General features: G+C 40.0%; 1 protein-coding gene across 3 annotated transcripts in view; it reads left to right on the plus strand.

Moving 5' to 3' along the window:
* Positions 1–20,141, plus strand: part of TBC1D4 (TBC1 domain family member 4) — a 233,442-nt gene that overhangs the window by 59,976 nt on the left and 153,325 nt on the right. The window contains exons 1-2 of one of the 3 annotated variants that reach the window (XM_066380773.1): positions 18,336–18,374; positions 18,471–18,553. The exons of the other annotated variants lie outside the window; for them this stretch is intronic. Coding sequence (XP_066236870.1) covers positions 18,356–18,374; positions 18,471–18,553 — 102 coding nt within the window. The 5' untranslated portion in view covers positions 18,336–18,355. Of the gene's footprint in view, positions 1–18,335; positions 18,375–18,470; positions 18,554–20,141 lie in introns of those variants that run through there. 3 annotated transcript variants of the gene reach the window in all.

Consider the following 20,141-nt stretch of genomic DNA (forward strand, 5'->3'; position numbering starts at 1 on the left):
TGACAGAGACAGAGAGAGAGGGACAGATAGATACAGACAGACAGGAAGGGAGAGAGATGAGAAGCATCAGTTCTTCATTGCAACACCTTAGTTGTTCATTGATTGCTTTCTCATATGTGCATTGACAGGGGGGTGGCTACAGCAGAGTGAGTGACTTCTTGCTGAAGGTAACGACCTTGGGCTCAAGTCAGCGATCTTGGGCTTCAAATGAGCAGCCTTTGGGCTCAAGCCAGCGACCATGGAGTCATGTCTATGATCCCTTGTTCAATCCAGCGATCCCGCGCTCAAGGTGGTGAGCCCACGCTCAAGCCGGATTAGCCTGCACTCAAGCCAGCAACCTCGGGGTTTCGAACCTGTGTCCACTGAGCCCCAGGCTGGTGCTCTATCCACTGCACCACTGCCTGGTCAAACATATTTGTTTTATTCTTTATAGATATGCTTCTGATAGTTCCTAGAAAATCTAATTAATGAAATATGTACAACTTTAAGAGGAAGGCTTGACTATGAAAATTAAAAGGCAGAAGTTGTCTTCATCTTTACTTTTAACTAGTGGATAAAGCAGAATGACAAAATGTTTATAATGTTGAAACATTATGGTGGGATGGCAGAGTCTGCAGGCTTTTTTATTTTTTTCCCTCCATATTAGTTTAGCTTTTCCTAGTATTGTCTAGGCCAGTGATTTTTAAACTGGTGTGCCATAAGAATTTTTAAAACATGCAATACCTGACTATTCGCTCCAGGGCACTGATCTCTTTTCCCATAGATTGTGCAATATAAAAGTGACAACCGCCAACACAACAATAGCCGTTTTGTGTGAATGAATGAAAATCGTACCTATTTTTTTGGTCAGATTGGCAAAAAATATATTTTTTGGTGTGCTGCAGAATTTTAGTGATCTGTTTATCTGTGCCATGAAATGAGAAAGGTTGTACAGTCAATTATGTAAAGTTGAAAATCCCTGGACTAGGCTAACAACATTTTCCCCTCATAGCAATAATTGCAGATATGTTTTCTCTAAAATAGTTTAGAAAGGATTGTTTAAAAAACAGGCTTATTAATGATTTTAAGCACATCTCTACACTTTATAAGACAGTCTTCTGCCAGTAACCAGAAAGAGTTAAGGCATTTTCAAATAGTTCACAGCGAATAACAGTGACCCCTCACTGAAGTCAGGACACTTAACAGCCTGCTCAGCTTTGTGGAAGAATTAATTAGCTGCTGCTACTGGTGAGTTAGCTAGTCTCTGAGAGGCTGTTATCCACTGGAGAGCTGCCAAACTTTTTAAGAGGTCAACAACTTTTTAGTGTATTAAATCTGAAAAGTTGTATGTTGGTTTTCTTGTGTGGAGGAGCTAGACAGAAGCCTCCTCCTCCTCCTCTTCCTTCTTTTCTTCTTCTTTATACTGTCTATAATGAGAATAAACTTAAAGGAATTTGTTTCATGGGAATATTTTCCTTTATTTTTAACAGATACAGAGAGAGAGAGTCAGAGAGAGGGACAGACAGGCAGGAACAAAGACTGATGAGAAGCATCAATCATCACTTTTTTTTAATTATTAAATTTAATGCAGTGACATTAATAAATCAGGGTACATATGTTAAGAGAAAATATCTCTAGATTATTTTGACATTTGATTGTGCTGTATACCCCTCCCCCAAAGTTAAATTGTCTTCTGTCACCTTCTATCTGGTTTTCTTTGTGCCCCTCCCCTCCCCTAACCCCTCTCTCCTTCTTCACCCCCTCCCCCCCTCCCCCAACCTCCCGCCCCTGTTGCCATCACATTCTTGTTCATGTCTCTGAGTCTCATTTTTATGTCCCTTCTATGGATTCATCTTAGTTTTTTTTTCTGATTTACTTATTTCACTCCGTATAATGTTGTCAAGGTCCATCCATGTTATTGTAAATGATCCGATGTCATCATTTCTTATGGCTGAGTAGTATTCCATAGTATATATGTACCAAAGCTTTTTAATCCACTCGTCCTCTGACGGACACTTGGGCTGTTTCCAGATCTTCGCTATTGTGAACAATGCTGCCACAAACATGCCGGTGCATTTCTCCTTTTCGAGCCGTTCTATGGTGTCCTTGGGGTATATTCCTAAAAGTGGGATAGCTGGGTCAAAAGGCAGTTCGATTTTCATTTTTTGAGGAATCTCCATACTGTTTTCCACAGTGGCTGTACCAGTCTGCATTCCCACCAGCAGTGCAGGAGGGTTCCCTTTTCTCCACATCCTCGCCAGCACTTATTCTGTGTTGTTTTGTTGATAAGCGCCATTCTGACTGGTGTGAGGTGATATCTCATTGTGGTTTTAATTTGCATTTCTCTAATGATTAGTGAGGTTGAGCATTTTTTCATATGCCTATTGGCCATCTGTATGTCCTCTTTGGAGAAGTGTCTATTCATCTCTTTTGCCCATTTTTGGATTGGGTTGTTTGTCTTCCTGGTGTTGAGTTTTACAAGTTCTTTATAAATTTTGGTTATTAACCCCTTATCAGACATATTGTCAAATATGTTCTCCAATTGTGTAGTTTGTCTTTTTATTCTGTTCTTGTTGTCTTTAGCTGTGCAAAAGCTTTTTAGTTTGATATAGTCCCATTTGTTTATCCTGTCTTTTATTTCACTTCCCCGTGGAGATAAATCAGCAAATATATTGCTCCGAGAGATGTCCGAGAGCTTACTGCCTATGTTTTCTTCTAAGATGCTTATGGTTTCACGGCCTACATTTAAGTCTTTTATCCATTTTGAGTTTATTTTTGTGAGTGGTGTAAGCTGGTGATCTAGTTTCATTTTTTTGCAGATAGCTGTCCAATTTTCCCAACACCATTTGTTAAAGAGGCTGTCTTTACTCCATTGTATTTCCTTACCTCCTTTGTCAAATATCAGTTGTCCATAGAACTGTGGGTTTATTTCTGGGTTCTCTGTTCTGTTCCATTGATCTATATGCCTGTTCTTATGCCAGTACCAGGCTGTTTTGAGTACAACGGCCTTGTAGTATAACTTGATATCAGGAAGTGTGATACCTCCCACTTTATTCTTCTTTTTTAAGATTGCTGAGGCTATTCATGTCCTCTTTTGGTTCCATATAAATTTTTGGAATATGTGTTCTATATCTTTGAAGTATGTCATTGGTATTTTAATTGGTATTGCATTGAATTTATAGATTGCTTTGGGTAATATAGACATTTTAATGATGTTTATTCTTCCTAACCATGAGCATAGTATATGCTTCCACTTGTTTGTATCTTCCTTGATTTCTTTTATCAATGCTTGTAATTTTCCGAGTACAAGTCTTTAGTCTCCTTGGTTAAGTTTACTCCTAGGTACTTTATTTTTTTGGTTGTAATTGTGAAGGGGATTGTTTCCTTAATTTCTCTTTCTGACTGTTCATTGTTGGTGTATAAAAATGCTTCTGATTTCTGAGTATTGATTTTATATCCTGCCACTTTGCTGAATTTATTTATCAGATCCAGTAGTTTTTTGACTGAGACTTTAGGGTTTTCTATATACAATATCATATCATCTGCAAATAATGATAGTTTTACTTCTTCTTTTCCAACTTGAATGCCTTTTATTTCTTCTTCTTGTCTGATTGCTGTGGCTAGGACTTCCAGGACTATGTTAAATAAGAGTGGTGAAAGGGGGCACCCCTGCCTTGTTCCTGATCTTAAGGGGATTGCTTTTAATTTTTTCCCATTGAGTATGATGTTGGCTGTGGGTTTCTCATAGATGGCTTTTTATCATGTTGAGTTATGTTCCCTGTATTCCCACTTTGCTGAGAGTTTTGATCATGAATGGGTGCTGGATTTTATCAAATGCTTTTTCTGCATCTATTGAAATTATCATATGGTTTTTCTCCTTCTTTTTGTTTATGTGATGAATCACATTGATTGATTTACGAATATTGTACCAGCCTTGCCTCCCCAGAATAAATCCCACTTGATCATGGTGTATGATTTTTTCCATATATAGTTGGATCCGGTTTGCTAATATTTTGTTGAGGATTTTAGCATCTATATTCATCAGGGATATTGGCCTATAATTTTCTTTCTTTGTGTTGTCTTTGCCTGGTTTTGGAATCAGAATTATGCTCGCCTCATAAAAGGAGCTTGGAAGTCTTCCTTCCTCTTGAATTTTTTGAAATAGTTTGAGAAGGATAGGAGTTAGTTCTTCTTTGAATAGTTGGTAGAATTCACTTGTGAAGCCATCGGGCCCTGGACTTTTCTTTGTTGGGAGTTTTTTGATAACTGTTTCGATCTCATTTGGTGTAATCGGTCTGTTTAGGTTTTCTGATTCTTCCAGATTGATTTTTGGAAGATTGTATGTTTCAAGGAATTTGTCCATTTCATCTAGGTAGTCTAGTTTTTTGGCATATAGTTCTTCATAGTATTTTCTTACAATATTTTGTATTTCTGTTGTGTCAGTTGTTACCTCTCCTCTCTCATTTCTAATTTTATTTATTTGAGTCCTCTCTCTCTTTTTCTTGGTGAGTCTACTTAAAGGTTCATCAATCTTGTTTACCTTTTCAAAGAACCAGCTCCTAGTTTCATTGATCCTCTGTATTGTTTCTTTAACCTCTATGTCATTTATTTCTGCTCTGATCTTTATTATTTCCTTCCTTCTACTACATTTGGGCTTTACTTGCTGTTCTTTTTCTAATTCTTTTAGATGCAGGGTTAAGTTGTTTATTTGAGCTTTTTCTAGCTTCTGAAAGTGTGCCTGTAGTGCTATGAACTTCCCTCTCAGCACTGCTTTTGCTGTGTCCCATAAATTTTGAGTTGTTGTATGCTCATTGTCGTTCATTTCTAGGAATTTTTTTATTTCTTCTTTGATCTCATTCTTAATCCATTCATTATTTAACATCCTGCTATTTAGTTTCCATGTGTTTGAGAATTTTTGAGCTTTTCTGCTGTGATTCATTTCTAGTTTCATGCCGTTGTGATCGGAGAAAGTGCTTGATATGATTTCAGTTTTCTTAAATTTGTTGAGAGCACTTTTGTGCCCTAACATGTGGTCTATCCCAGAGAATGTACCATGAGCACTTGAAAAGAATGTATATTCTGCTGCTTTAGGGTGAAAGGATCTGAAGATATCTATTAAATTGAGTTGATCTAGTGTTTCCAATAAGTCTGCTGTTTCTTTGTTAATTTTCTTTCTTGAGGATCTATCTAGTGATGTTAGTGGGGTATTGAAATCTCCTACTATTATAGTATTGCTGTTGATCTCGCCCTTTAAATCCATCAAAGTCTGTTTTATATATTTGGGTGCTCCTATATTAGGTGCATAAATATTTATAATAGTTATATCTTCCTGTTGGATTACTCCCTTTATCATTATGTAGTGGCCTTCTTTATCTCTTACTATATCCTTTGTTTTAAAGTCCAATTTGTCTGATATAAGTATTGCTACCCCAGCTTTTTTTTCATTTCCGTTTGCATGAAATGTTTTTTTCCATCCTTTTACCTTTAATCTATGTGTGTCTTTTGTTCTAAGGTGTGTCTCTTGTAGACAACATATGTATGGGTCCTGTTTTCTTATCCACACAGCTACCCTATGTCTTTTGATTGGATCATTTAGTCCATTTACATTTAAGGTTATTATTGATATGTAGTTGTTTATTGCCATTTTCTTCTTTAAAGGTGTATTCCTTTTTTTGCTATATTCTTTTCCAACTTTGATCTGTTTACAACAGGCCCCTTAACATTTCTTGCAGCGTTGGTTTGGTTGTAATGAATTCCTTGAGTTGTTTTTTGTCTGGGAAGCTTTTTATTTCTCCTTCGATTTTAAACGATAGCCTTGCTGGATAAAGTAGTCTTGGTTGTAGGTTCTTGTTCTGCATTACTTTGAATATTTCTTGCCATTCCCTTCTGGCCTCAAGTGTTTCTGTTGAGAAGTCGGATGTCATCCTTATGGGGGCTCCTTTGTAGGTGATAACTTTTTTTCTCTTGCAGCTTTTAATATTTTCTCTTTATCGCTTAGCTTTGGTATTTTAATTATGATGTGTCTTGGTGTAGGTTTCTTTGGGTTTCTCTTTAATGGAGTTCTCTGTGCTTCTTGGACTTGTGAGAGTTTCTCTTGCATTAATTTAGGGAAGTTTTCAGTTATGATATGATTGAACAAAGTCTCTATCCCTTGTTCTTTTTCTTCTTCTTCAGGAACCCCTATGATGCGGATGTTATTTCTCTTCATGTTGTCACAGAGCTCTCTAAGTGTTTCCTCTGACTTTTTGAGTCTCTTTTCTCTTTTCTTCTCTGCTTTCATGCCTTCATTTCAGTTGTCCTCCAACTCGCTGATTCGATCCTCAGCTGTATCCATCCTGTTTTTAATTCCTTCCATTGTGGTCTTCATTTCTGATATTATATTTGTCATCTCTGACTGATTCTTTTTTAATATTTCAATATCCTTTTTTATACTTGCTATTTCTTTATTTAGGTTTTCAAACTGCCCCTCCATTGTTGTTCTAAGATCCCTAAGCATCCTTACAATCATTATTTTGAACTCCGCATCTAGAAGTTTGATTATTTCCATATCACTCAGCTCATCTCTCAAAGGTGTCTCTTGTGGTTTCATTTGGGTTGCACTCCTTTGTTTTCTCATAATGGTGTTTTATTTGTAGAGTTGGTTGAGTCTAGGCTTGGTGTTGTCTGCCTCCAGTTTTCAGTTGTGTTATTTCTAGGTCTTCTTGGGTTGGTATCAGCTATTATTTGTAATCCACTTTCGGATTTGGGCAGCTTTGAAGTCTTGATTTGTTTGTTTTCTTAACAGGTGATAGTCTTGTTAACTGATCTCAGCAGGGGGCTTCCTTGAAACTGTTACCAGGAATGCTGTGGGTGTAACCTGAGACGCTGAAGGTCTCTTCCACCAACTAATCTCACTGGGGGCAGGGTTTTTTCTCAGCTTCAGTAGGGGGAGGTGTATCTCAGATCTCCATGGAGACCTGAGTTACTGCCCGTCCTCCCCACTTCTTGTTTTCAGCTGTGTCTTGTTGCGCTGATTGGAGCTGGATAGATGTCCGGAGATCTCTGATCCGGAAGCACTTCAGCTCTGTTTTGTGAAAGGTTCAGTCCCTCCCCCAGCTATGGCCACCTCCAGCACGAATGAGTCAGCTTTTTTATTTCGTTTCTTGCATACCTTAGCCCCTCACAGTCTGTCCCTCTCCTTGTCCTTTCCACTTGGGAGATAAGCTGGTCTTTTCAACCCACCTTGCTCCCTGGTCGCCAGGTAAGTGGCTGTGAGCAGTAGTTTCTGCTCTTTTTCCTCTGTGAAATCCTCTCTGGGCTCTCAGCCTCACCCCCCCCCCTTCTGTTCCTATAAGCAGAGGAGATTCAGGCACTCCTTACCAGGATTATTGTGGCTTCCTCTTTGCTCTTTGGTTTTTGAGAGCTGTTCTTCCAGTTCAGTGTTGGGTTTTCATGCTGATTTTTCCTAAATTTATTTGTATTCCAGTTTGGTGTTGAGAGCTGGGCGTCTGGGCGTCCGCCTACTCCGCTGCCATCTTCCAGATCCCCAATCATCACTTTTTCGTTGCAACACCTTAGTTTTTCATTGATTGCTTTCTCATATGTGCCTTGACCGTGGGCCTTCAGCATACTGAGCAACCTCTTGCTCAAAGCAACCTTGGGGCCCTGGCCGGTTGGCTCAGCGGTAGAGCGTCGGCCTGGTGTGCGGGGGACCCGGGTTCGATTCCCGGCCAGGGCACATAGGAGAAGCGCCCATTTGCTTCTCTACCCCCTCCTCCTCCTTCCTCTCTGTCTCTCTCTTCCACTCCCGCAGCCGAGGCTCCATTAGAGCAAAGATGGCCCGGGCGCTGGGGATGGCTCCTTGGCCTCTGCCCTAGGCGCTAGGGTGGCTCTGGTCGCGGCAAAGCGACGCCCCGGAGGGGTAGAGCATCGCCCCCTGGTGGGCAGAGCGTCGCCCCTGGTGGGCGTGCCGGGTGGATCCCGGTCGGGCGCATGCGGGAGTCTGTCTGACTGTCTCTCCCCGTTTCCAGCTTCAGAAAAATACAAAAAAAAAAAAAAAAAAAAAAAAAAAAAAAAAAAAAAAAAGCAACCTTGGGTCCAAGCTGGTGAGCTTTGCTCAAACCAGATGAGCCTGAACTCAAGCTGGTGACCTCCAGGTCTTGAACCTGGGTCCTCCACATCCCAGTTTGACGCTCTATCCCACTGCGCCACTGCCTGGTCAGGCGGGAATATTTTTCTTACTGGACTCAAGGACCGTGCACACTGTAGCTGAGTGCAGATGTTTAAAAAAACTATTTTTAACAACTTTTTTGTTTTGAAATAATTTCAACATAATCGAATGTCAAAATGATCTGGAGATGTTTTCTCTGAATCTGTGTACTCTAGTTGACGAATGTCACCCTGTTAAAATTAATTGTCTAAATAAAAATAATAATTTCAGACTTACAGAAACATTGAAACATTACAAAGAATTCTTATTCCTTTTGCTCAGATTTCTCATTTGTTAACATTTTTGCCAAAATTCCTTATAATTTTCCCTTCATATATTTTTACATATTTTAATGAATTTTTTTGAACTATTTGAGATGAAGTTGCACATGTGATGCCCTACTAACCCATTACCACTGTATGTTTTTCCTAAAAGCAAAGACACTATTATATATTGACAGTGCGATCATGAAAATCAGGAGCTTAACTTTGATCTATTACTGTTTAATACACAGGCCTCATTCAAATTTTATGATCTCCATGATATGCTTCATAGGTCCAGGATTTTTATCCAATTCAGTTGTTTGTTATATCTCTGTAGTCTCCTTCAAACTGGAATAGTTCCTTAGTCTTTTCTTCCCTTTCATTACCTTACTAAGGCTATCTCTCAATTTAGGTATACTTTTTAGAAGAAATACCACAGATGTATGTCCCTCTCAGTGCAGCATATCAGGAGGCATACGATGTTGTTTTGTCCCATTACTGATGATGCTAACTTTTTTAAAAATTGAGATATAATTGCATACAACATTATATGGTGATTATGGTGATGCTAACTTTTTCGCTTTGTTAAGATGGTGTCTACCAGGCTTCTCTAGTGTAAAGTTAATGAAATTTTGTACTTATAGATTGATAATAACTATTTGTGATGAAATATTTCAAACTTTTACCCATTAGCATTCATTGATGATTCTTGCCTAAATCCATTATTACTATGAAAATGGTGAAATGGTAATTTTTTGATTCCTTACAATACTTAATGTATTATTTTGAAATGTCTATGTGCACAAGTCTCTGTCTCCTATTATGTTCCGTTTCTACAATATAAATATTCTGAACCCTGCCTGACCAGGTGGTGGCGCAGTGGATGGAGCTGTGGCTTGGGATGCTGAGGAACCAGTTTCCAAACTATGAGGTTACCATCTTGAGTGTGGGCTCATCTGGCTTGAGCGCAGGCTCACCAGCTTGAGCACAGAGTCACCGACTTGAGCCGTGGGATCATAGACATGACCCCATGGTTGCTGACTTGAGTCCAAAGTTTGCTAACTTGAAGCCTAAGGTTGCTGGCTTGAGTCCAAGGTCACTGGTTTGAGCAAGGGGTCACTCACTCTGTTGTAGCCCCCCGGTCAAGGCACATATGAGAAGTCAATCAATGAACAACTAAGGTGCCACAACAAAGAGTTGATGTTTCTCATCTTTCTCCCTTCCTGTCTGTGTCCCTGTCTGTTTCTCTTGCTTGCTCTCTCTCTCTCTTGCAAAAAAGTAAATAAATAAAAATTTTAAAAAAGTCTGAACCCATAATGCTAATACAGATTCAAGCACATTGTAGATAATCAGTAATTATTTGTTTAATTTATTGAATGACAAGGCAAAAAACGGCCATCTAACTATTTGCAAATAGTTCCTGAAGAAAAATCTTTGGTAACAGGACACAACATAAAATTTCTTTTATTTATTTTTATCATGACCTCTGTTGCCTAGCCCTGCTCATTAGAGTAATGAAGATAATTTAGAAAACTTAGAAAATGCACCAAACTTGTCTGTAATCCTACCGTCCATATGCTTGATAGATATATAACATCTGTTTTCTTACTTCTCAAGAATGAAAAATAACAGAAATAAAGAGCCAACACTCAGACTGCTCATAATTTGTGCATATTAATACCAGCTTCTACAAATCAAATAGCAAATTCCAAATTTCTAAATCATTTTCTGTAATTGATTAGAAGTATTTAATTAAGCTGTTGAACAGCCCATTACAGCCTGGTTCCCCCCCTCCCCATTTTTTTCTGAAGTGAGAAGCAGCGAGGCAGAGAGACAGACTTCCACATATGCCTGATGGGAATCCACCCGGCATTCCCACTAGGGGGCGATGCTCTGCCCATCTGGGGCATTGCTTTGTGCAACCAGAACCATTCTAGCACCTGAGGCAGAGGCCACAGAGCCATCCTCAGGGCCTGGGCCAACTTTGCTCCAATGGAGCCTTGGCTGCGGGAGGGGAAGAGAGAGACAGAGAGGAAGGAGAGGGGGAGGAGTGGAGAAGTAGATGGGGCTTCTCCTGTGTGCCCTGGCTGGGAATTGAACCTGGGACTTCCACAGGCTGGGCCGATTCGCTACCACTGAGCAAACCAGCCAGGACCCTGGTTTCCTTTTATTGTCTCTGGGACACCTCCAGGAGTAGTTTAGCTTAAGCTTGCAAGGAACTGAGTTTGAGTCCAGCTCATTTTAAACCACACGAGTTAAAATCCACTTTTTCTTTGAGTGAGAAACTACCAAGATTTTTTCAGTTATCGTGCTGGGATTGTGGGGAGTCGTGTAGGAAGGCAAGTGCAAGCACACACCCCTAGGGGTGGGGCCACACAGGCGTATTGAAAGGAAGAGTGCGGGTCAGGGACAGTGGGCTGCTCTGCCCCAGGAAGAACCCTCGAGGGAGCTAGTGTTCATATCTGCACAAACCAAGGGGCAAGTAAAGGAATGAAAGATTCAAAAGAGAAACAGCCATCTGCATGTATAATAAACATTTGATAAGTTGTGATTTCTCCATCTGTCCCCTGATGAACTAGAATACTAAACTGCTATAAAGCAACACATTTTACAAGAAGCCCCTCTAATGATCTCTTTCCCAGTTACGCCAGTTTCTCATCTGTTTTCTAAATTCCCGTGGAGACCCTTTGCTTATGTATGGGCAGAAGCCTGGGCTATAAGAAAGAAAAAAGATTTTGGAGTGTGTGCTTGGGATGGGATGAGGGAGCAGTATAGAGTGTTTTGAAAAATGGTCTATTTAATTTAGAAATCACAAATTCATTTATTTAATATTAAAGTAGTGAAACAGTGCTAAACTAAACTCCGTTTTTCAGATTAGAAAGTTGTCAGCCTTTAAAGCACTTGTGTGTTTCATAGTGAAATAGGAATGTCTTCCGACTTAAAGTGTAAACTGTGTTATCTCTTTATTCAGATTACAGTGTAAATTTTGTGATTTTCAGTCTCAGAGTAAATCTATAGTAAGTTACAGGTACAGCTACTCCAAGAGTATTTCATGTGAGCTTTTATTATATTTATTATATTATTTTATATATATTTATATTATATTATTATAATATATTATATATTATAATATTTATATTATATTATATTTTATTATATTATTATTTTCTTTTATTATATTCCACAGGGTAGTAACTTCACTTTAGTTATTCTTTGATTGCTTCTCATACATGCCTTGATGGGTGGGGGAAGGTCTTCAAGCTGAGCTAGTGACCCTTTGCTCAAGCCAGCAACTTTGGGCTTCAAGCCAGTGACCTTGGGGCGCAAGCCAGCAACCCTTACATGATCCTGTGCTCAAGCCAGCACCCACGGCCTTTCAAACCAGGGACCTCAGCATCCCAGGTTGTCACTTTATCCACTGTGCCACCCCTGGTCAGGTGTTCCTCTTTTTCCATGCGGGTATTTTTTGAATACTTCATTCTGTAGATTACAGAATTAACCTAAAAATCTATTCAATTTCTTTAGGACTACTCTATACTCTGAAGTCCTGTAGGTTCTCAAACTGAGGTTTTTCTAAGTTCCTCTTTGCATTTAAGTGTTGGCTTAATCCGTTTGTGCTGCTATCACAAAATATAGGCTGGGTGGCTTATAAGCAACAGAAACCTTTTTCTCACAATTTGGAAGCTGGGAAGTCCAAGATGAAGGCATTGGCAAATTCATTATCTGGTGGGGGGCACTTCCTGGCTCATAGGTGCTTCCTGGTTCTCTCTATAACCTCACAGAAGGGGCAAGGGAGCCCCCTGGGGTCTCTGAGGGCATTAATCCCATTCATTCGGGTTCTAGTGTTAGGACTTATCACCTCCCAAGTTCCCACCTCAAAATGCTGGCACACTAAAGGAATGTTTCCACATATGAATTTGGGGGAATGGGCACAAATATTCAGTCTATAACACGTATCTTAAGGTTTAAATTAAAAATTTTTTTTTTCTAATTTGCCCCAGTTTTTTTTAAATTCTTTTTTTTTTATTTTTTGGAACTATTTTACATGAATTTAAAAAGCATGTTGGGATCATTTAAATTAAAACCTTTTATTTTATGTTAGCAAGGATTTTTTATTTTGAAGAAAAATTGTATAGACTTTCTTTTCTTCTTTAAGTGAGAGGAGGGTGAGATAGACAGAATCATGCATGCACCCTGACTGGGATCCACCTGGAAACCCTGTCTGGGGCCGACACTTGAATCAACGGAGCTCTATCCTCAGTGTCTGAGGCTGATGCTCAGACCAGCAGAGCAATCCTCAGTGCCTGGGGCTGACGCTCAGACCAGCGGAGCAATCCTCAGCGCCTGGGGCTGACGCCTGAACCAGTGGAGCCACTGGCTGTGACAGGAGAAGAGCGAGAAAGGGGAGAGAAGCAGATGGTTACTTTTATGTGTGCCCTGACCAGGAATTGAACCTGGAACTTTTGCACGCTGACCAACACTCTATCCACTGAGCCAATTGGCTAAGGCCTGTGTCGACATTCTAATCTGATAGAAATACAAATGCTCAGGAATGGAAGTCCTGCTAAATCACATAGGTTTGTCAGGCCCTGAAGCCTTAGATATACAGGGTCAAACCAGAAGATCCAGAAAGCCCTGGGTCTGCCCTGGATCACTCTGTTTTGTAATCACACCCCAGAAGTTCTGTTCCATATTAGGACTTCGGTTTATTAATTGAACGATGGAACTGAAAGTTTTCCTTTCAGTGATGGAGATTATGAAGGGAGAAAGTTTGCTTTGTATCTCTAGATTGTTGATTTCCATATTTACTGAGTTTATAGAGTAGGCATTTATGATCATTTTAACTTTGCTTTACTAGGTTACCTGAAAGAAAACTACCATCAAACATAAAGTAGTCCTGGCTATGAAAAATTAATGATAACTTAAAACATCCAATGGAATAAAATGTTTAAAAAAATATTGATAATGATACTTACTGACTTCATGGGTCCTTCTGTGTAATGCAGTGTTCCTCAATCTATTTGCGTTACTCATATATAATTTTTCTCCCGGGATGCACATGGGATAACAATTAGCATTTATTCAGTCATCATTAAAATGGAAGTGTTTCTGTGAGAGTGTCTTAATCTGTTTTAACTCCAGAAGAAAACGAAAGCACTAGCTAACAGGGCCTGGATGGGTAGCTCATTTGGTTAGAGTATTGTCCCGATATGCCAATGTTGAGGGTTTATCCCTGGTTAGGGCATATAGAAGAACCAACCACTCTATGCATAAATAAGTGGAACAACAAACTGATGTTTCTTTCTCTCTCTCTCCCCCTAAAATCAATAATTTTAAAAAAAGCACTAGCTAAAATATTTAGACATGATTTTAAAAGTACTTTCATATAAATCATGTTATTTGAATCTCACAACTGCCTGGTAAGTAGTCAGGACAGAAGTATTTATCTCGGCTTTACAGGTGGGAAAGTCAGTTGTAGATTGGGCACCTGAACCCTGTATAACTATATTAACCAGAGCCACCCCAATAAGATGAAGAAAAATACCATGCTGAAGATCGTATGCCAACTTTAATGATGGTTGGAATTAGAACACAGAATTCTTGGCTTTTTTTCTTTCAATAAATGATGTTCTCTTTCTATAAAGGACTATTAAAACTTTTATAGAAGGATATTGAACTTTACATTAAATTGCAACATAGGACTTCTTTATATAGCCAATTTCCATTAACATTGGAAACTTAATTTGTTGGTGTTCGATTAAAGGGGTGCTTTTATCATTTTTATATTGGAGTTTTAGAAGGCATTGTTGATGATGTCCTCAGTCATGGGTTTGTAGTAAAAATGTGTTCCCTTTGCTTTACGGTACGTCTCGACTCGATCTGGTTTTTATATTGCTGCCTAATGAAAGTTTTGGCCAGTGGACAGTGGTCAAAGGCTGGTGATGCCAGGAGGTGGAGTTTTCATGTGGCGTCTGGAATTGTCCTGTAGCTTTACAATGACGTTGGTCCACTTTAATAAAGCTGTCCCTGAAATCTGCCCCATGACCACTTGGTTCATTCCCTTATTGCTTCTTTTAAACCTCATTTAATTTTTCGCCTGATAATTCTTATAACTTATTTAATATTTTGTTATAGGTTTGTAAAACAAAATTTTGACTTTCTTATTTTCTTTTTTTTAATTTTTTTATTTTATTTTTTTCTTTTTCTGAAGCTGGAAACGGGGAGAGACAGTCAGACAGACTCCCGCCCCGACCGGGATCCACCCGGCACACCCACCAGGGGCGCAGCTCTGCCCACCAGGGGGCGATACTCTGCCCCTCCGGGGCGTCGCTCTGCCTCGACCAGAGCCACTCCAGCGCCAGGGGCAGAGGCCAAGGAGCCATCCCCAGTGCCCGGGCCATCTTTGCTGCAATGGAGCCTTGGCTGCGGGAGTGGAAGAGAGAGACAGAGAGGAAGGAGGGGGGCGGGGAGGAGAAGCAAATGGGTGCCTCTCCTATGTGCCCTGGCCGGGAATCGAACCCGGGTCCCCCGCACGCCAGGCCAACGCTCCACCGCTGAGCCAACCGGCCAGGGCCTGACTTTCTTATTTTCTTATTTTCATGTGATAATCTCTGGAGACCATCTCTCCCAGTGATCCAGTAGTTCCCCTTTTGGATATGCAAAAATGTTTAATTTATATTTCATGTTGCTCAGAAGACTCTTATATTACTGTTAATTAAAATTTACAGCCATTAATATTCTATAAATGTTTAGTGGAAAAGTCATGTAATCCTTTAGTTTTGAGAGTCAAATGTTTTACCACTAGACAGATAATTGAAACAAAGTAGTTACTTAGGAGCTGTATCAAAACGTCATTGTTCCCAAACTTTTCAGTTTGCTTTATTTTTGCATTATGGCTTCTGATAAATTCTGCACGATATACTTTTTATTAAAATGCAAAATAAGATTGCAAAATGAGCATTGACCATTAATCATAAGAGGAAATATTAGATTTTATGGTTTGTGAATAGTTTTTGTAGAAACTGACCTAACTTTTTTGGGCACATGTAGTGGAACTGATTCTTCATTGGCCATAGGTGTAAACAAAACAAGACAGGAAATTTATAGCCAGTAGGAGGAGTGAGCCTGCCCATGGAGAGCCTGGCCTTTGATGAGGATGGGTCCTTTTTTGGCGCTCTGGAATCTGTATACCCCTAGTATCTACACATACTTTATCCAGACCCAGGAACTGAATAGATTTGGACAACCGAGGGTGTTTGTCTTTGACTCTGTGTGGTGGTAAATGTAACCCTGGGACAGGATTAAAGATGCATGCTTCTCTGCTCTTTTCCATCCACAACCATTGATAATGGACATGACTTCCAATATGAGTAAATGCCATAAGCAGGTTTGCATTGTTTTCCTCTGTTTATGAATTCATTATATAAAAATGCCTCTATCTGAACATGCATCTACACACATGTGGAGGCATAAAATGCTAAGTTTCCTAATAATTGCTATTGTGATATTTCTTGATACTCAGACACTATGAAAAGTGCCCAGGGTCTCATTAGAGGCGTTCTTGTTTTTTTGTAGCAGGTGATATTTAATGTCATAAAAATATAATGTGATGATTTTTATTTTTCAGTGATGCTTGAAAATAAAAACACAAAACGGCTCACACAGAGCCAGGATTGTCACCACTGGTGGCTCTGGGTGATGGTAATCTGGGCACGCGGTGTATGAGATTTCGTGATAGTGGGTTGTTCAGCAGTGGCAGTTTCCACAGTTAATTTATTCTTATCTCCAGAATGCATGCATTTCGAGGCAGTGGAGCTCCCATGATTGTTATTTCTCTGAAAGATAGCCACTAAAGACCAGAGCTTTAAGGGGTGGAGACTCTGGAGCCATCGGAAATGTGTGATGAAGGGGTCCTGGGTGACAGCTGGCCTTCTTCTCTCTACCTCTCCCTCATCTGCTCTGAAGATGTTTGTGGCAGGCTTTGGTCCAAGAAGGCACTAGGTTTTGTAATATTGCCTCAGATGCAGTGTGATTTCATTTCAGAATGGACAAGCGAGCCAATTCAGGGAGCTATGTCACCAAAATCCACTTGGGAAGAAAATTGTTCCTCGATGGTCTATTATATTTTTGTTTCTGTTATGTTCAAGCCCTGATTCTATATATAGAGTGTTTTAGCTTATAAAAGTATTGTTTTTTTTCATAAGAGCTAGATGTAATTATGATGTATTGATTCCCGACTTGTTTGTTTTTCTTTTTTTTGTGCGTGTATTACTTTCTAAAAAGTATATTTTTAGTTTATTGGGATGACATGGTTCACTAAACCATGCAGGTTTCAAACGTACAGCTCAATATAACACCATCTGCATACTACATTACGCACCCCCATTTCAAGCGAAGACTCTTTCCCCAGACTTGTGTGTTTTTCTAGAAAAATCTAGTTTAGATCTGGCTTTCCAGTATTTATTATTATATATACATAATTTTAAAAAGTAAGCTTGGAACAGAAACATGCTAAGGGGTATGTGAAATGTGAAATTTTTCATAGATAAAATTTCAAATTAAAAAATCTGATTTGATAATTCACATCAGAAATTAGTGTCAAATGTATAAAACAGGTACATGTTTAAGATTTGTCTCTTGAAATGAAGCATTTATACTGTAATCTGAGAATTTTGCTGGCTTTATTTCTTGCTCCCCCCCCAAAAAAAAACTTCTTCTTTTTTTTTTTTTTTTTTTTGTATTTTTCCGAAGCTGGAAACGGGGAGAGACAGTCAGACAGACTCCTGCATGCGCCCGACCGGGATCCACCCGGCACGCCCACCAGGGGGCAATGCTCTGCCCCTCCGGGGCCTCACTCTGCCGCGACCAGAGCCACTCTAGCTAGTGCCTGGGGCAGAGGCCAAGGAGCCATCCCCAGCGCCCGGGCCATCTTTGCTCCAATGGAGCCTTGGCTGCGGGAGGGGAAGAGAGAGACAGAGAGGAAGGAGGGGGAGGTGGAGAAGCAAATGGGCGCTTCTCCTATGTGCCCTGCCCGGGAATCGAACCCGGGTCCCCCGCACGCCAGGCCGACACTCTACCGCTGAGCCAACTGGCCAGGGCCAAAAACTTCTTTTAATAAGCCATAAAAACCCCACAGTACAGAAGCATGGCAGAAGTAAAGGCTGCTTATTATATCCTCTGTTAAATTTTTATACTCATAGAGAATACCAGTTATTGAATACCAAGTTTTATACTATTTAATACCAAGTATTAAGTATTTACTTTCTGACTTTATTTATTTATTTATTTATTTTATTTTATTTATTGTGTTTACATAGATTCTAGTGTTGCCCCGAATGCATCCCCCCTCCCCCGTATTCCCCTCAACATCTCCCTTGCCCCCCTCCCCATAGCACCCTCCCCCCTTCCCTTCAGCTTTATCCCATCCTATCATCCCCTTTCCCTCTGTTCTCTTTTCCTCTGGTCCCTTTATTTTTATGATTCATACTCTCATAGTCTATACCTTATTTGAGCCCTTCTTCTTGTTGATAAATTGTTAGAGTGTTTCCCAAAGTGCACAGAAATTAATGAATAATTTACTCCAGTATTATGACAAAAGTAATTTAATATTTTATTTTTGCTCCTTTAACCAACACAGAGCAAAAAAAAGAACAGAAATGTACAATGTGTTTTAAAGATTTTCCAATTAAAGAGTGACTAAAGCACTGTTGGAAATTCTGAAGTGGATGTAAAGAGAAGCGAGACCAGTGGTCGCCTTCCCGTTGGAGGTCTTAGAAGTCTCGTGAGGGCAGTGGTGTGTGTGAGTAGTTCCCAGTGTGAATGGAGGCCAAAGGTCAACTCCCAGGGAGATGTAAATACAGAAGGAAGCCAGCCAGCCTCAACCTTCAGTGCCAGGTTCACGACCTGCTCTCAAAATTCTGTTTTAATGATGCTGATATACACGGGTACTTAAAAATTCGTGTTTTGCAGATATACATTCTTTCTACTTTTATTGAAAGATCTTTTATCAGGGGATGTTTTTCCTTTCATGATGGTTTTAGACACCAAAAGTCTCTTGTGGTTATTGCCAGACATCAGATTGTGCAGAACGGCTTCCAAGCCTGCCTATGTGTTTGCCCAGCAGGTAAGAAGTTGAACCAGTGGCTGAGTACTTTCTTGAATTTCAAACCAATGTTGCCAGAAAATGAATTAAATTTGAGATGAATGAAGAGCAACATTATTTGATTTATGTATGTTTGTCCTAATATGTCTAGAATCATAGGATTGGCATAGCCAATCATAACTAAAGGTTAACTACCTTCCAGTTACTGGCTGTTTGCATTCTTTTGTGAAATCACTTTATAATAAGAATCACTCCCTTATTAGTTTTGAAAAAAAAAATGGTTTTACTTAAGCATTATCTAAAATAATTTTATAAAAAAGCAGTTAAAAAAGCCAGTTTATTTACTGACTTTTCTTGGAGCAAGTCTTTACATATAATATTTTAAAATTAAATTTTATTGAGAGAGAATAAAGCCTGTGGTATAAAAATAAAACAAAGACCTAGCCAAAAGGAATTATATAAGAACGGCCTTAAAAGAGAGACTCAGCAGAAAAAGTAGCCGTGGAGTTGCTCTATTTTGGAAGTTTTTGTCTGTAGTCTTGCAGAGAAGTCTTCCTTCCTCAGCCTTCAGTACCTGGAATCAGTAGAGTAATTAATGTCCGGAATTGATTGATGTCGTCACTTGCTTGGGTTTATGCCCCCTCCAATTTATTTTTATTTTTATTTTTTTACTTTTAGAGAGAGAGGGACAAGAAGGGAGAGAGATGAGAACATCAACTTGTAGTTGTGGCACTTCAGTTGCTTCTTGTATGTGCCTTAACTGGGGGGCTCCAGCGGAGCCTGTGACCCCTGGCTCAAGCCAGTGATGTTGGGCTTCAAGCCAGTGACCATGGGATCATGTTGATGATCCCACACTCAAGCCAGATGAGCCCGTGCTCAAGCCCGTGACCTCGGGGTTTTGAACCTGGGACTTCAGTGTCCCAGGTAGACACTCTATCTACTGCTCCACTACTGGTCAGACTCCAGTTGGTTTTTTAATCTCCTTTTTACAGCTTTACTGACTTAAATTTTTTTTTTTAAGAGAAAACTCTTTTTCTTAAATGTAACTTCTGTAGCAAGGCAGTAGTCTTAACAAACCACTTCTTGTTAAAATCAGCACTTCCTGTATTTTTACAGCTCTAATAACCGAGGGAAAATATACATGCTCTTATGCCACATCCTTTTGGAAATAAGTTATGTGGAAATTTACTGAGATATTTCCCAAAGACTTAATAATTAGCTTTTTTTTTTTTTTTTTTTTTTTCCATTTTTCTGAAGCTGGAAACAGGGAGAGACAGTCAGACAGACTCCCGCATGCGCCCGACCGGGATCCACCCAGCACGCCCACCAGGGGCGACGCTCTGCCCACCAGGGGGCGATGCTCTGCCCATCCTGGGCGTCGCCATATTGCGACCAGAGCCACTCTAGCGCCTGAGGCAGAGGCCACAGAGCCATCCCCAGCGCTCGGGCTATCTTTGCTCCAGTGGAGCCTCGGCTGCGGGAGGGGAAGAGAGAGACAGAGAGGAAAGCGCGGCGGAGGGGTGGAGAAGCAAATGGGCGCTTCTCCTATGTGCCCTGGCCGGGAATCGAACCCGGGTCCTCCGCACGCTAGGCAGACGCTCTACCGCTG

This window comes from Saccopteryx leptura, chromosome 4, assembly GCF_036850995.1.
Source record: "Saccopteryx leptura isolate mSacLep1 chromosome 4, mSacLep1_pri_phased_curated, whole genome shotgun sequence".
Classification (NCBI taxonomy): Eukaryota; Metazoa; Chordata; class Mammalia; order Chiroptera; family Emballonuridae; genus Saccopteryx; species Saccopteryx leptura.